Below are 11,898 nucleotides of genomic sequence, written 5' to 3'. Positions count from 1 at the left end.
TACCATAGTCTCATGCTCTCATCTATGTAATATACCAAGATATGCTACTGTTTGGTCGAACCCTAGGCATTGAGGAGTGACAGTTGGATGGGAGGGGTTACGGGCCAACATTTTGGGCTTTGTTTGCCCACAAGTTAATGGGTTGGCAGCGACTAATTAAACATATAAACCTTGAAGAACTGCTAGGCAGAACCGAGCCATCCACGTCGCCCTATAAACGCCATGAATAGTGATCGTGCCACCGCCTGTTAATATGTGCCCCGCCGAGGGCATTTTCGTCATTTCGCACACGAGCGTATAAAAGGGAGCCGCTCCGATGGAGGTAAGCCATCTTCCCATCTAGCACTCGCGCTGCGCACCTGCGCCCCTCTCCTCTCTCTCCCTCCGAACCCTAGCTAGACCGCGCCCGCCTCCCTGTCCTGCCGTCGTCGTCTCCTCCACCCGGCCAGCCGCCGCCGCACCTCCTCCGCACCTCCTCCGTCCGGCCAGCCGCCGCCACTCGCGCCCGTCTCCTCCGGCCAGCCTTCGCCCGCAACCTCCCCCCTCCCGTTTTCAGAAGGGAAGGGAAGGGAAGAGAAGAGGGAGAGCGAGCGAGTCAGGCGACGGGAAGGGAAGAGAAGAGAAGAGGAAGAGCGAGCGGGTCAGGCGACGGCCATGGCCATGGCGCTCGCAGATCCGCCGGCCCCGTAGTCGCCGCTGCGCTCGCAGGTGAGCAGCGCCGGGAGAAGCCGCGGGAGGACGAGCTCAACGGCGCCCCGGGCGCTCACTGCCAAGAAGCGGAGGAGGAACTCGACCTGGACGACCGCCGCTGGACGAAGAGCCCCGAAAAATTCCCCCAACCACGCCTGCGCCACCGCCTCTTCACCTTCAACCACGGGTTGCAGCGGTCAGAGGACCAAGGTATGGATTCTCCTCCCCTTCCCTTTTCCTTGATTCTCATCTGTTCCTCCAGCCCCTCCCATCCCTGCGTACACAGCACACACACACTGGCTCTCTCCTCCCGTGGATGGGAATGGCCAGCGTGGATGATGGGTCTTGCTGTTCTTTGCAAAATCCTTGCTATTCATAATCTATTAATTAATGACCTTTACATACATATTTCATCATATCTACTAATAATCTCATCAGTTTACAGTTCATACATCGGGTTATTTTATCCTGTTTTCTTCAGGTTTGTATTTAGGGTGTTCTTTTTTCCTTTTTTTAGATGTATGACATATGTGTAGCAATAGTTCTAGAACACCCTCATTCCTTCTCTTCCTATCAATTTAGTCAGGACCCACTCTGGACCATTTTCAGAAATCATTCTAAACCATTTTCTGAAAATTGATAGGAAGAGAGTAATTTTCATAACAGCAGCTGCAGCCCCAGGGTTAATTAGAACATAAATAGCTGCCTTTAGTTTGTGGAAAGGTCTAGAGTGGTTTCTGCACCTGCTGTTATGTTTCATTGATTCAGTCCTATAGTCGGATAGTTCCAGTGGATTTTACAAAATGGTTTTGTAGATTTAATTAGTGAAAAGGGCCTCAATTGGTTTATGCAAAATTGCTTGTCTGTTGGCAGTTGAAGCATACTTGGCAAATGGGCCTTGCCATGAGTCATGGTGCAACAGTGACCTCGATGAGCAGGGCAATGGTCAGATACGAGTCAGCACCAAAGATGACTGGAAGCACTCATAACAGTTTACCATGCTAGAGCTATGTCAGGTACCTACTGTTCTTTTGTGTTTTTTGTTTTCTATTTCCCGTCAGAAGCTCATTCCATAATCAATTTGCAGGTTGTACAAGGGCAGTTAATGAATATACTTGTGACACTTATACTCTCAGGTAAATTACTAATCATTCAAATCACTAATCAGGTCAAGCACAATAATAAGCCCACCAGTCATAGAAGAGGAAAAATAACCACGAAGTGAAAATAGATTGTGAAAATTAGACGGCTCAGATGATGTAAAAGACAGAATCGGGCGACCAGCGAGTGTTCAATCTGGGGGAGCTCGGAGTAGCCGAGTTGCCCAGCCAGATTAATTTTTATTGGGCATTCAGATTCTTATTTTGCGTTTCCTAGATTTTTAGCTGGGTGTATAAACACACTGACTTCAGATTCCAATGAAGGGGTAAAATTATTGTGCCATATATATTGTTGCCATATTTAGTAACCATGCATATACATGTACATTAGTTTTTATCAGATGTACATGTGCTCCTGTAGCATATCTTCAGGTTTGGGGATTTAAATGCCCTTTGTTTTGTGTACCAGGTGGTTAACTGAAATTTTCTTTGCTTATTCTACTGTTTTTTTAGCAATGCCGACAAACATGGTTTATGATGATATTGGTGGTCTGAAGCTTTAGATCGTCGGGGCTGCTCTCATTCGTTCAATTTGCCCCTGATCCTTCCATTCTGCTGCTGCTCATTATTATCATACGAAGGTCAGGTGTTCTTCCGTTACAATGCTCCTGACGTGTTTCATGAAATGTCTATGAGCTGTCATGTTGTTCATTCTCTCTTTTCTTTCTTCTTGCAGGCTGATCTATGTTCTCTGTTTGTTGGGTCCTCCGTGTCATTATCAACAAGGTTGGGTCTCTCTTGCTCAGTTTTGGTCTACTGAAAGTGATGTGACCTGATGTGCTTGTTTGGGCGATCTCCCTCTGTGTGTGATATTTGTTTGCATATCAACCCTGTGTGCTTGAAATTTGCTTGCATATCATGATATCAAACGAGGATGTGTTCTTGTTTACCTCTTGAATAGACAGATCTTGGTGCATTACTGATACCGTGCCTCTAGGTGGTCAGCGAGGGTCGCACTTGCGCTATGCTTCCCTCTGGATTCTTGCATGGTGTTCGGGTGCCTAGCTTAGTTCAGTTCTGAGTCAAAAGTAACGAAATCATATGTTTCTGAATCTTGCATATACCTTACAATGCAGCGGCCCATTCTTGTCGTGCCTGGACTAGCTAGATCGATTAGAGTTTGTCTATTATGCCTTCGGTAATCAGCAGCAACACACGAGATCCTGGAACCTGCATTAGTTATTGTTTGCACAATAATTACTTATTGATATCATTACCAAGCTATCCGAGCCATCACTCCCGGGACAACACTTGGTTTCCTTGCCCATCTATTCGTCGGATCTGTACACAATTGACAGGATTGACTTCAGATCTTACGAAAGGTTTCATAAAGATAGTTCAGAACCTAATCTATACAAAGTTTTACAAACGAAATCTACACAAACTCATGGATTTGAAACTGAAAGATATTATGTGATGCATCTCTCCAAAAATCCAGCATAATTATATAGAGGGAACATATATTCCTAGAAATTTACGGTCGCGGTCGAGAGCAACGGCGAGTGTGGAGCAAGCCTGTGGGAGAGTTTTTCTGAAAGCAAGCCCTCAGCTCACCCCGACAACCTTTCCTGTCAGCTTTGCTCCCCTCTTCCTCCTCTTTGCTTAGAATTGTTTTATTGTCGTTCATTTCTGGATTAAATTCTGATGAGGTTTCTGCTTGTTAGATTAAATTCTAGCCAAGACTGAACTGTAGCCACAAGAAGGCATGATTTTACTTGTTTAGTCTAAAAAAGAGTTTTTGACTTATTTGATTAGATTCTAAGTCAGCTTTTGGGGGGACTTTAGATACAATCTGTTAGTTGAAAAATATATGTGTTCTTGCGCTTGAGAAATTGCTGCCAGTGTTATTGTATCATATATGAATATGTACAAGGCATCAGAAAGCACAAGTAGCGAGAACAATTAGTTCAGTTTTAATATCATAGTGCTACTCATCCTAAATTGTGTTAAATTAATCTGCTAGACTATGGTGATAATAGAGGGGCACTGTTTTTTTAAATTGTTTCTTTGTTCCAATTATAAAGGGCCCTCTACAAGGATATTGATTTCATCAGGTGTAGAAGTTTAGTTGGACAGATATTGTTCGTCAGTTTCTTAGTGCGTGCCTAGCTGTTTCCCCTTTTTACATCGAAAATTTGAATCTGAGCCCGAGCTCATCTGCACCTGTGCTCACGAAAAAAATCAAAATAAATACTAGAAAAATTCAAAAAATTCCAAAAAAAATTTGGATGGTGGACAATTTGATGCGTGAGGTACGCTCCAATTTTCAAAACACTTGGACTTCTGTGCAGCTCTCAGCAGAAAAGACAAATCGGAGGTCTGTAAAAATGTGTACTGTTCATATACTGTTCTGGTCTGATTTGTCTTTTTTGCCGAGAGCTGCACAGAAGTCCAAATGTTTTAAAAATTGGAGCGTACCTCACGCATCAAATTGTCTACCACCCAAATATTTTTTGGAATTTTTTGAATTTTTCTGAATTTTTTACGATTTTTTTTGACCGGGTGCAGGTGCACCCGGGCACCGAAACGCCGTTCTCTTTTTACATTGCTTATTTTCTATAGGATTTCTTGAAAGATAATAACTTGCTTCAACAATTGTAGAATGATCATGGTTTCTTTGCATTCCTGTACTTTTATACGATTAACAATTTCATGGCTATCATGTGTAAGAAACAGACAACGTTGGCATTAGCCAATGCATTTGCGTTAAATGCCCTGTTGGCCGAGTGATGTTGTCCTATTGTGAAGATGCTTATTGTTTCATTTTTGTAATGTAGGAACATGTATATCCTTTCAAGTTCACTGATGTGGTTACCACTACAACACACGTCCCTCCAAGGACCAAGGGTGGGCATGATCTTCTACAAGGTTGTTGTCTGTAACTATTAGGATAGGATCAACTTTGCGGTGTCCACACCGCTACAAGTCAAGCTAATAGAGATAAATGGGTATCCAATTTTAGAAAGCACACTTAAGAAACATGCGCGGGTGTCTTTAGATCCTATGGAGCATTCCTAATAATGACCATCTATTTAACTACCTTGGATCATTGCCATTACAAAATGCAGCATGGCATTCATAATGTTTAGTTATTCATAAATGTGGCATTTACTTCTTCTCCTGGCATGATATTTAAGCATGTTGCATATACCAATCTGTTGATGATTCAATTATTGATTCTGATGTACAAACAGGCAAAACCATTTCCTGTTTGGATGATGCACATGGGTATGTTTTTGTTAGTTTTCGGTGATGTACGTCGTGAAGCAGGACGGGCGGACGGAGACGGTGCACTTCAACAAGATCATGGTGCGGCTCAAGAAACTCAGCTATGGGCACTTCGACAAGAGCACTATGACCCGTGCTCGTCGCGCAGAAGGTCTGCGTCAGGGTATACATGGGTGTCACCACCAGCCAGCTCGACGAGCTCGCCGCCGAGACCGCCGCCGCACTCACCGCCTCCCAGCCTGACTATGCCTCTGTACGTTCCCTCTTTCGATTTGTCTCTCCCCTTTTGGTTCGTTCCGTTCCGTTCCCCCCTCACGGCGCCCGTGTTCGTGTCTCCTGCCCTGACGTATGTGAGTGTGTAGTTCTTCTGCAGCTTGCGGCGAGGATTGTTGTGTCCAACCTGCCGCCAAGTGGAAATAGTCTGTGTGGCGCTCGTAAATAAAGAGCATTCTTGTAGAAAGGTACAAGAAAGAATAGGGAAACTTCTGTCATTTTCTTTGGTCTCTTAAAAATAAATGGTGATATGGGCTGATACATTGCTAAATTACATGATACAAACTCACTTCTCTTTTTTGATTTTTGGTTTACTTCGTTGTGCTACAATGGCTCTCCTAGGAATGTTCTTCCATGTTTTGATGTGCACAATAATCCAGAAAGTGCATGCATCCAGAAACCAAATAGGATTTTTTGTGTGTTATCTTCTCATAAATCTTGTGCTCGTCCAATAAGAATAAGGTTTGGTGGTATTGCTTTTGTTTGTCACCCGGTAGATTTCAGACTTCAAGCTAGCTGCAGTTATTTCAGGTTATATGTGCAAATCCTTGGTGTGACATGATTGGTAACTGATCACGAATACGTTGCAATCTCATATGTCTAATTCTTAATTTATGTGGTACCATGGTCTAAAAATTGGTCCTAAAGATACATGATGTTTTTGTAGAAAGTTAAGACAGTTATTTTGAAACGGAGGGTGTATTATATTATTTTGTTCCTTTTTAATTTGGTTCTAAAGATATGGTTTCATAGTGATCATTTTGCATCAGCCAAGCTTGCCGTTGTTACAAATAGTTGTTCTGTTGTCCTCAATTCACTTTCTCGGTTTTTTAATGCCAAAAGCATTATTGTTTCATTTTTTTAGTTATTGATCATGCCATTTTTCTTTCTGCCTTTGTAGCTGAAAGATTAGTGAGACTGACTAAATTCTAAACATGTTCCATGTGACATAAATAGCATATTGATTTCATCTTGAAATAATCATAGCTGAGGGACGAGGTTCGTAACCGAGAGTCATGTGCAGAGCTGGAGGAAGAAGTTGCGAGGCTTGGAACTCTCCTTGTGAAAGGCTCAAGGACAGCAGTGAGGACAATGCCTCTTTAGTTGTAATTGTGATACTCCTGATGTGCAAGTAAACACTCCTGTGATACTTCTTGTGCTAAAATGTTGGTTGTTAGTACAGAGATGGTGACATTATTTGGTTCACTTGGTATTGATTTCATGATTTGTGGTTAATACATGATGTAATACAATTCACATTGCATTATATTTCGAGTTATATCTCTTACGTACTCACTACTAACATTTTTTCTAATTCGCTTCTTGCGCCATTAGCGCAACCGGGTCATCTAGTCTACCTAACAACCGATTAATTGGGCATAGTACTGTGTCTATCGTAGTACTTTCGTAGTGTTATTATGTTTAAGTTTGAACTCATGTTTAAATTTGAACATTTGGTATTTTGAAATGTCGTAATATGCAATGACCATGTGCCCTATTTTTACATCATCGGCTGTGGCAGAAAATATCTGGTACCCTATTTTAAAACATTTGCTACGCAAAACAAATCAGGTGCCCTAGTATACATCATCTGTTGGAGATGCTTTAATACCAGGACCATCAATATTCTTATACTACCTTGAGCCCCCACGCATGCAAGTAGCGAACCTGAGACTGTTAGGACTAATAAGGAAAAAAACATCTATATGCTCAGAGGCCAAAGTTTTGGGTGGTGGCAACTGTTGAGAGGGTGATGGCGTCATCTCCTTTTATAAGGTGGACTTGGTGGTCGGCAGCCTCAACCGGCTCCCAGGATGACGACTAGGTAGCTTGGCAGCCTCCCTCCTATTTCGGTGATGTTTAATTATGTGTAATTCAAACTGTTTAGCGTGTATTTTGGATTTTAAGGTTCAAATCAATTGACTCATATTAACTATGGACTGTAATTAAGTTAAGTGTTGAGTCAAATTTTGTGGTATGTCATTTGAACTATGGGTTGTTGTTTAATTGTTGTTTAATACCGTGTTATGTTCAATTTTGTGCTATGCAATTTGAAAAGGATAGATGTGTTGGGTCCCACATGGTAGTGGCCAATGTGACCGAGCTAGGTCTAGGTCCCATGCATCAGTGAGTGGCTCATAGGGGCAAATCGGTCAATCCAATGTCTCATTAACGGCCAAACGACTTTTACAGGGCGAAATCATGACAAAAGAGCAAAAGCATAAGGACACGCACGAAAACTAAGAACAAAAGAGTAGTATGAGCATGAACTAATGACAAGAATGTCATTCTCAACCACAAAAAATAAAATGCAAGAATGTAATATTTTTTTCCTTCTTAGACGACTCTCACATTGCTCATGTTCTAAAATAGGCTTTTTAATTGTATTGCAGTGTTGCTTGTTTGATGGAAGTTTAGGGTGTTATCTCATGGATTTATATCTTGTTTTCCCAAACTAAAAGAAAAGTTGCCAATTGTAGCAAACCCCTTCTATGAGGCCAACAACTACCACTTATCTATTGGCTATTGGGCGAACCAACCTGTGGCCTAACCCACCAGGGTTCAAGTCCTGCTGCTCGTATTTATCCTGAATTTATTTGACGATTTCCGGCGATGCGTGTTCAGTGGGAGGAGACTTTGCTGTCAACTACGAGGCGCCTACGGTGACTTCGTAAAATCTCATGATGATATGTCGGCTCAGTCACTCGGAGGTGCTCATAAGGGTAGGGTGTGTGTGCGTTCATATGGGTGAGTGTATGCATGCTTATATGAGCGCTTGTGCCTGTACTGTGCTAAAAAAAACCTAATTGGCTATTGGAGTAGTAAAGACCCATCTCATATCATGCTAAAGAGCTCAGTCATTGATTCCTAGATATCCATCCTTTCTCACACTCGAGAAGATCAACTCACGCAGGCACAGTGCAGTGTGACGTTTTTCATTATCCATCTTTTATGTTAACTCTTCGATCTCCAAAGATAGTATTCAAATCTCAGAGTAATCAATACAGTCCTTTTATTCGCAAATGAGATCCATATATACACCGTAAATACATGATCTCAAACGTGTCCGAAAAATATATGAACTGGCTGTAGGAAATATCAACCTTCTCCAATGAAGTTAATTCCGCCAAATAAGTTCAGATACGGGGATGATACGTTTACATTTGGCACCCGGTTTTTGAAGGTCGCAAAATCTCCGCACATCGTCAAAACAAATATGCATGGCGCGTAATTATTCTAGGATATCAATGCGTGCATTTCTGATGGATTTGTTTCACCAATTCATAGTGGATTGAAACCTTGTTCCTCGCCTATAAATACACTCGTCCCATCGACGAGAGGAGCACACATAACGCGGTGGTACAATACAAGAAACTACTCGTTGACGCCGAGGACGCCCAAGATGGTGGCTAGCGCCAGGATGCTTCTCGTTGCCGCCGTGGTAGGGTTTTTGGCAACCACGGCGTGCCAAGCCGCCCAGCGGGACTACGCCACCGCGCTCACCAAGTCGCTGCTCTACTTCGAGGCGCAGCGCTCCGGCAGGCTGCCGCCGACCCAGCGCGTCCAGTGGCGCGGCAACTCGGCCCTCAAGGACGGCGCCGACCACGGGGTAAGCACGTCGGCGATGCATATGCTGATATGCATGTGTGGTACGTTGTACGTGTTTGGTTCGTGCATTATGCTGACATGCTTAATCGATCGACGTGCAGGTGGATCTTACCGGCGGCTACTACGACTCCGGCGACAACGTCAAGTTCGGGTTCCCCATGGCGTTCACGGCGACCATGCTGTCGTGGAGCGTGGTGGAGCACCGGGGCCGGCTGGTCGCAGCGGGGGAGCTGGGCCACGCGCTCCAGGCGGTGCGCTGGGGCGCCGACTACCTGGCCAAGGCGCACGCCCGCCCCGATGTGCTCTACGTGAATGTCGGCGACGGCGACTCCGACCACGCGTGCTGGGAGCGGCCGGAGGACATGGACACGCCCCGGAGGTCGTACTTGGTGAACGCCACCCACCCGGGCTCCGATGTCGCCGCCGAGACGGCGGCGGCACTGGCCGCGGCCTCCGTCGCGTTCACGGGGCCGCGCGGCGACTCCCGGTACGCGTCTACGCTTCTGAAGCACGCGAAACAGGTGCACAATACTTGCTCTTACATTACTTCATGTTTTGAGACACACACGTATGCATATGGCATTGCATGCACAGCACACAGATTACACAATCGATTCTATACAAATCCAATGGATGGTCCAAAAATCATTTGGTGTAATAGGTAAGAAAAATAGAGCGGCGCACATGTTAATGTGCCATTCTAATTACACAATTATTAACAATCATAATGTTACATATACGCCTTTGGCGCTTCTGACGCACGCGAAATAGGCAAACATGTAACTGTGCTTTGCATGAAGAGATAGTACTACCAGTCTACCACTGCATAATTACATGCACTACATTGCATGCACAGCACAAATTGGACGGTTACCGTGGGCACGATCAATTTGAAGATAATGCGAGAGAATTAATTTGACGAACCATTTCATAAAGTCGTGGTCATATCATGGCTAAAAATGAATGTCAAATTATTGCTTGAAAACTGAACGTGCACAGACGAAGCTGTATCAGCTAATTTCTTCAGTCACTTGCTGCTTCTGCAGTTGTTTCAGTTCGCCAAGAACAACCGTGGCCTCTACCAGAACAGCATTCCATCGGCCAGAAGTTTCTACAGTAGCAGCGGCGACGAGGTATCACATCACTAATTAATGTCACGATAATGAACAGAAACATAGCAGTATTGTAAAGCAAATACTGAAACTTGTTTGGAACAGGACGAGCTGCTGTGGGCAGCTGTCTGGCTCTACATCGCCACCGGCCACCACGAGTACAAGGCCTACATCGCCGGCGACAACAACGTCGGCGGGGTGCGGCAGTCGTTATCCTGGGACGACAAGTTCGTCGGAGCCCAGGCACTGGTCGCCAAGGTAAATGTACCAGATGATCCTAGTATTGGTCTGATGAAGCGACAGCAACTTTTAGCTTCAGGAACTGATGACTATACCGGCCATTCTGCAGCTCATCCTCCAAGGGAAGCTGCCCAACAACGGCCGCCACGCCGAGATGAGGAGCAACGTGGAGAGCTTCCTCTGCAACGTCGTTCAGCACGGTGACGGCCGCAGCGGGCGGCTCACCCCGGGCGGCATGCTCTACCTGCAGCCCTGGTCCAACCTGCAGGACGTCACGACGGCGATGTTCGTCCTCGTCACGCACGCCGACCACCTGGCGGCGGCAAGGGCTTCCCTGCAGTGCGGCGGCGTGAGGCTACCGCCGGCACAGCTCGTCTCGTTCGCCCGGTCACAGGTGGACTACATCCTTGGCAAGAACCCCATGAAGATGAGCTACATGGTTGGGGTAGGAAAGAGGTACCCGACGCAGCCGCACCACCGCGGCGCGTCGCTGCCGTCCCTCACGAACAACCCGGGGAAGATCTCCTGCGGCAAGGGATCCGAGTACTTCCACAGGTCTGCGCCCAACTTGAATGTGATTGACGGCGCCATCGTCGGAGGGCCTGACAACAACGACCATTACGACGATTCTCGGGGAAATTACCAGCAAGGCGAGCCATCGACCTACACTGTCGCGCCCATCGTCGGAGTTCTTGCTAGGCTTCTGCATAACTGATGTTCCTGTTTTCAGTCAAGAGATGTGCAATGTCAATGCCGTCCTTGTAATTTAGGCAGATATAACTTAGTCAATAAAATATTTCATACCGAAAACAACACAGAAATTGTTTCCATCCAAACTCCGAAAAGGACTTCAACATCACAATAGTTCAACATGACATTTTATTCCCTTCCAAATTTTGAAAGTAACTTCAACATATGGTAGATCTCATCATATTGGTAAGAGATCTTGTTTACACTAGGGAGGTGTTTGTTTCGTTGAGTGGTAACGTAAACGTAAAGGGGAACTGAATACAGTCTGTAACAGCTCCGGACTGGACCAACCACGTTTTGTTTGGTTCTGCAGTGTAAAGGAAACAGGTACCTTAAGAACACATATTTTTTGACTTCAAATCAAGAACATGGACCATTAACCCTAACCTTGAGATATGCAGAGGAGGTTGATGTAGGAGGAAGAGATCAGCTAGAAATCCGCAGATGGCCCTTTGCTCCTCGGCGGTGGATTCAACAGTCCATCCTCGTCGGCATCGGCGGCAGCTGGAGTGGTCGTTGCCGGCGGCTGGAGCAAGACAGGAGGAACGAGGGGAGGCAGCGCCGCTCGACTCGAAGGGGGTCGAGGGGAGGTGGCGGTGCTGGATTCGAAGGGGGTCGAAGGGAGGCGGCGGGGCTGACAGATCGAGGGGAGTCGCGGGGGAGGAGGTGGGCGGCGCAGACAGATCGAGGGGAGTCGCGGGGGAGTAGGGCTTGGGGTGAGGAGCGCTCAGGATGGTAAGGAAACGTTGCCGGTGGGGGCTGGGGGGTATCGACTGATAACTAGCCTGGACCCGATTAAGGAGGGATGTGATTACTGAGGGTTGTTACCAAACGCA

General features: G+C 45.6%; 2 protein-coding genes across 13 annotated transcripts; both read left to right on the top strand.

The window, feature by feature from the left end:
- The first annotated feature begins 340 nt into the window (after positions 1–340).
- LOC119322987 lies at positions 341–6,639 on the top strand. Of its 12 annotated transcripts, none has more exons than XR_005156050.1 (8): positions 341–900; positions 1,564–1,706; positions 1,778–1,826; positions 2,304–2,431; positions 2,527–2,576; positions 4,628–5,331; positions 5,452–5,539; positions 6,376–6,639. XR_005156050.1 is itself a non-coding variant. In XM_037596541.1 (4 exons), the coding sequence occupies exons 1-4, from the start codon at positions 4,632–4,634 to the stop codon at positions 6,453–6,455; spliced, it is 579 nt and encodes a 192-aa protein (XP_037452438.1). In that variant the 5' UTR covers positions 4,249–4,631; the 3' UTR covers positions 6,456–6,639. The 12 variants fall into 12 exon arrangements, 1 of the variants encoding a protein (XP_037452438.1); XR_005156056.1 differs by having other exon boundaries at positions 5,441–5,539; XR_005156047.1 differs by having other exon boundaries at positions 5,441–5,539; positions 6,339–6,639.
- Positions 6,640–8,717: 2,078 nt separating this feature from the next.
- LOC119302563 (endoglucanase 14-like) lies at positions 8,718–11,187 on the top strand. Its single transcript, XM_037579600.1, has 5 exons — positions 8,718–8,961; positions 9,062–9,481; positions 10,007–10,093; positions 10,178–10,330; positions 10,422–11,187. The coding sequence occupies exons 1-5, from the start codon at positions 8,755–8,757 to the stop codon at positions 11,025–11,027; spliced, it is 1,473 nt and encodes a 490-aa protein (XP_037435497.1). The 5' UTR covers positions 8,718–8,754; the 3' UTR covers positions 11,028–11,187.
- Positions 11,188–11,898: the final 711 nt, after the last annotated feature.

This window comes from Triticum dicoccoides, chromosome 1B (assembly GCF_002162155.2).
Source record: "Triticum dicoccoides isolate Atlit2015 ecotype Zavitan chromosome 1B, WEW_v2.0, whole genome shotgun sequence".
NCBI lineage: Eukaryota > Viridiplantae > Streptophyta > Magnoliopsida > Poales > Poaceae > Triticum > Triticum dicoccoides.
Note: the sequence above shows the minus strand (reverse complement) of the source record. Positions and strands in the feature narration are given on the sequence as shown.

Coding starts and splice junctions, on each gene's coding strand:
- LOC119322987 (XM_037596541.1), top strand. CDS start 4,632: ATGTATATCCTTTCAAGTTCACTGATGTGGTTACCACTACAACACACG. Junction 5,332..5,451: donor CCCAGCCTGACTATGCCTCT/GTACGTTCCCTC, acceptor GTTCTTCTGCAG/CTTGCGGCGAGGATTGTTGT. Junction 5,540..6,338: donor AAGAGCATTCTTGTAGAAAG/GTACAAGAAAGA, acceptor AAATAATCATAG/CTGAGGGACGAGGTTCGTAA.
- LOC119302563 (XM_037579600.1), top strand. CDS start 8,755: ATGGTGGCTAGCGCCAGGATGCTTCTCGTTGCCGCCGTGGTAGGGTTT. Junction 9,482..10,006: donor TTCTGAAGCACGCGAAACAG/GTGCACAATACT, acceptor CTGCTTCTGCAG/TTGTTTCAGTTCGCCAAGAA. Junction 10,094..10,177: donor ACAGTAGCAGCGGCGACGAG/GTATCACATCAC, acceptor TGTTTGGAACAG/GACGAGCTGCTGTGGGCAGC.